Source organism: Triticum urartu, chromosome 7A (genome assembly GCF_056163025.1).
Source record: "Triticum urartu cultivar PI428250 chromosome 7A, HENAU_Tu73, whole genome shotgun sequence".
NCBI lineage: Eukaryota > Viridiplantae > Streptophyta > Magnoliopsida > Poales > Poaceae > Triticum > Triticum urartu.
This window is the reverse complement of record NC_141879.1, coordinates 553414866-553419161: the sequence shown is the minus strand read 5'-3', so window position 1 is coordinate 553419161 and position 4296 is coordinate 553414866. Positions and strand designations below refer to the sequence as shown.

Below are 4296 nucleotides of genomic sequence, written 5' to 3'. Positions count from 1 at the left end.
CGTCGACACCAGGGTGAAGATATAGTGATTCAACGGCCTGCACTTCTAGGGGATCATCCCCGGACCAAGTACGTTCATCGATCAAGGCCTCCCATCTTTTTGGATGGGCGACTCAAGGTATTTTCAAAAACCATTATTGATAATGTTTGTGCGGGTGAAAGAGTGACAACATCATTGCTCCAGTCCAATTGCAGCCTCTTTACCAAAGTTTTTGGAGTATTTCTCCGAGCATAGATTGACATCATGAAGGTGTTTTTAAGAGATTTTATTGTAATTTTTAGTCATAGGAGTTACTTTGTATTTTATTGGATCTTAAGTCCAAATCAATGTACATGTAATTATTATGAGTATGAATAGAGTTACAGGTATTTTAAAAAAAAAGTTGTCCCTGGCTAAAACACACGATCGCTACCGCCGCCGGCAACGAAACCCTAAACGGCCGCGATGTTACCAGCCGAGGCGCCATACCTTCCTGCAGGGCGCTACCCCCGTGATCCGGCCGACTTAACATACCCCTCCGACCTATTTGGTCCCGCGCCCCAGCGTCTCCACGATCCTAGCGAGCAGCATCAGGAGGTGGTGGTGGAGGGGGAGGTGGTGGCGGCAGCGGAGGAGAAGCAAGGGATCGGCTCCATCTTTTCCTCTATCGACAAACATGATGATCCGGCGCTCAAGGCCGAGGGTACGTACACTCCTCCATATTTTCAATTGATCTTCGTAGCTGTCGCTTTTCAATCCGCCGACTCAACTAGGCATCCTTTGCCAAATTATTTGTGTAGCTTCAGAGCCACCTATTCTTCACTGGGACGACGTCTGCCTATCCGACAGCGACGATGATTTAGTTGACCAGCTCAACTTGGCCGACTTGGCCGGCTTGGCCCTGGCGCACTCTGACGACGATGAGGAGGAAGGGGTGACAGACGGCGAGGAGACAAATTGCCCAGGCAGGCCATTCTCCAGAACTGCGACGATTTGATCTCCAACCAAAAACGATTAATTGCCGCTTGATTGATGCTACATTGATTATATCCTGCAGGGAAGAAATTTCCCAGGGAGAAAGCCAAACTGATACAGACGGTGTGGGTAAGGAGTGACATCAAACAGAACGAAGAACACAGAGAGCTGTGCAAGATGCTTCTAGATCTAGGACATGAGTGGTCTGCCCTTCCTCCTTTTCCTATGAAAGTATTCCCTCACGTAATAGGCGCATGCGTTTTGCGGGGATACTGTCACCACCGTATATACAGAACCCATCATACTTCCACCAGTAAGCTAGTCTCTGTTGATTTGATCCCTTGCCTAGCAATCTGCACTTGTGCTATCTATGCATGTGTTTCGAAATTTAATTATTTTCCTCGATATTTGCAGCAAAATCAACTCTTGGATATCGCGAACCAAATCGGATGCTACAGGTATTCTCGCTGCGTTTGTCAAGCTCTGCATCATATCCTGTTAGTGTCTATGGAATAATCGCCGTTCAGGATTCCTTGGAGCCTCTGCGGAATTACGTGTTTAATCGTCCCTGCAGAGATGATGCTGTCACCATTGACCAGGTAATCAAGTTAGACATGGTTTATTTCCACATAACTTGTTTGTTGCTCAAGAATGATTGATGTTCAAATGTATGTGTGAGATGTATGTTGGTTATCTTCTTTCCTTGGATTGGATCGACTAAAAGTTAGTCATCTGTGCTCAGATTTTTTCTTAAGACCTCTGTTTTTCGGGGGTGAACCCATTTTGAAATAGTAACTATACTTGATCCCCAATATTCCTACAGTATATACTAATGTTTTGGGAACAAGGAAGTTAATAATATATGTGAATGTCTACTTATAAAAGTTGAAGCGGTTGGCAAGATATATAAATGATGGCAGAAGAGCAAAATGGCATGCATGTCTTGCATTTCAACACAAGTGAAATATATGCCTTATACTTTAAAAAGGAACTAGTTTTTTTATCTGAACATGATGTGCATTGTCTTATTTAGTTTGTTATATGTTGGCACAGGCTTGTATCTGAAATGTATCATGTTTAGTTCTAACAAGAGTTGTCAAATTGTAGGATTCCTTTATCCTACCCCTTTGTAGCCCTTGTCGAGGAATGTACTTACGGCAGGATGCATTACTAGAAGTTGATCTGTGGGTAAAGGAGGAAGGGGATGGATCGGCTGACAAACAAATACTTTCTGCGTATGCTGAGATTGAGAGCTGCCCAGCTTATGATGAAATGCTATATGGACAGATTCGTCATGGCCTGTTCAGCTTGGACATAGGCTACATATCATTTACAAGAAGTATCGAGGCCGTAATAGAAGTCTTTGCAAAGGTTGATGATCCTCATCATGTGAGATTTGGTGCTTTCAGCAGTGGCTTTGATCATGAGATTGTGTTGTTTGATGACACATTCTCTGGGACTAAGATGCAGTTTCAGCATGTAGTCGTGGTGAAAGCAGAGGAAAAATTGGATGTTTGCTTAAAGTTGGGGGAATCACTCTTTCGGTGGAGTTTCCAAGATGGACATGTTGGACCTGTTAGGATTCCTGATGACTCGATGTCAAAGTATGGCCAGTTTGATGTGAGGGTGTTCTTTGCTCCTAAGAACTCGCGACCACCGAAATAAGTGAAGAAGACACCCCGTGCTGGATTGTGTGTTTTATTATCTCCTAACTAAGTACCTCCAGGGTGTTTTATTGTAATCTGTAAATCCTCTGTCAAAACAGCAAAAGTTTGAGGTCAGACTTGTTGAAACTTGAAAATATTCTATGTTTGTCTGCATATCTTGCATTTGATTAGAGCTACTTGATCCGTTTTTTAATTTTCCCTTTAGTTTGGTTGCATCTTTTGGTAGTTTCCATTGTAATTTTTGTTCTTTGGCGTTTTTCATGGAAATTTGTATTGCCGTGATTGAACAAATTATTGTTCCCCCACATTATAAAAAGAAAAAGGAAATATATTGTTGATTTTTCTAGTGGCAAGTGAAAATTTACGATAAGTTATAGTTGGATTTTCAGATGACTATTTGATTGTCTTATCTTATGAGTATATTTCCTAACTATTTCGCCAAAAAAGGAAGTACCTTTCCTAGCTGCCCTAAAAAAAGAGTACATTTCCACTAGTAGAAAACAGGGCTTTGGTCCAGGCCGGGTCAGCCCATTAGTCCCGGTTCAGTCCAGAACCGGGACCAATGGGGGCATTGGTCCCGGTTCATGAGCCCAAGGGGCCGGCCGGGCCACGTGGGTCATTGGTCCCGGTTCATCTGGACCTTTTGGTCCCGGTTGGTGGGATGAACCGGGACCAATGGGCCTCGCTCCTGGCCCACCATCATTGGTCCCGGTTGGTGGCTTGAACCGGGACCAAAGGCTCCCCTTTAGTCCCGATTCATGCCACCAACCGGGACCAATGAAGTGCCTATATATACCCCCTCGCGTAAGAGCAGAGCACACTGCTCTGTTTTTTTCTGGCCGAGGGGGAGAGGGCTTGGTGGTGCTCTAGCTCACCTTCTATGCACACAAGGTGTTCGATGGAATGCCCGAGCCACACTACTTAAGCTTTCTCCTCTCCAAGCTCGACCTCCAAACTCCATTTTCCACAATATTTGTGTAGGTTTAGCGGTCCGTCACGCCCCGTCCCCGTCTTCACCGTCGTCGATCACCCGCGCCGAGCTCATCGCCGGCACCACCGTGGTGAGCCTCTTATTCTTATCTTCTTTCTGAAAGGAAAAATATTCTTATTTGTATGTTTACATAGATACTTGTATTATTTTCTTACTTTTATTATTGCATCTTATATAGTGCGATGGTTTTGGTATCCGCCCCCGTCGGCCCTCGTCCTGTCTATGATTCGGATGTGGTATATATATTATCTGTATAACTATTGGTTCATTTATTGTTTATGAAAATTATGCCGACCAACGTGACATAGATTTTATTTATGTAGGATGTATGTGAATCGGAAATGCCAACCGACCCTATTGTAGAGAGGTTAAATTTAGTTGAAGAAGAAAACAATTTGTTGAAGGAAAAAATAAAAAAATTGAGGAGGAGAAGATGATATTGGAGTTGCATGTTGCGGATGTCGTCGATGATCACAAAATCAAGATGGATGCAATGCACTTGAATTAGAAAGATTAGAAAATATGTCATTCATACCGAGGCTTGGTATCATTATGCCGTTGGATCAATTGTTACCTTGGTTGCGATTATGATCGCATTTTTTTTCGCATTGAAATGTTTTACATAGTTTCAATGTATGGTATAATTAATTAGATGCTCTGGAGAGTTATATGTTGTTAGATGAG

General features: G+C 43.2%; 1 protein-coding gene and 1 long non-coding RNA gene across 2 annotated transcripts; both read left to right on the top strand.

The window, feature by feature from the left end:
* The first annotated feature begins 422 nt into the window (after positions 1 to 422).
* Positions 423 to 2762, top strand: LOC125519033 (uncharacterized). The gene is made up of 5 exons (XM_087535242.1): positions 423 to 682; positions 780 to 944; positions 1037 to 1267; positions 1369 to 1553; positions 2062 to 2762. Exons 1-5 carry the CDS (start codon positions 445 to 447, stop codon positions 2617 to 2619), a joined length of 1377 nt encoding a protein of 458 aa, XP_087391368.1. The 5' UTR covers positions 423 to 444; the 3' UTR covers positions 2620 to 2762.
* Positions 2763 to 3387: 625 nt separating this feature from the next.
* Positions 3388 to 4057, top strand: LOC147960408 (uncharacterized). The gene is made up of 3 exons (XR_015609800.1): positions 3388 to 3682; positions 3791 to 3848; positions 3936 to 4057. It is a non-coding gene; the product is annotated as an uncharacterized LOC147960408 (long non-coding RNA).
* Positions 4058 to 4296: the final 239 nt, after the last annotated feature.

Coding starts and splice junctions, on each gene's coding strand:
- LOC125519033 (XM_087535242.1), top strand. CDS start 445: ATGTTACCAGCCGAGGCGCCATACCTTCCTGCAGGGCGCTACCCCCGT. Junction 945..1,036: donor CGAGGAGACAAATTGCCCAG/GCAGGCCATTCT, acceptor TATATCCTGCAG/GGAAGAAATTTCCCAGGGAG. Junction 1,554..2,061: donor ATGCTGTCACCATTGACCAG/GTAATCAAGTTA, acceptor GTCAAATTGTAG/GATTCCTTTATCCTACCCCT.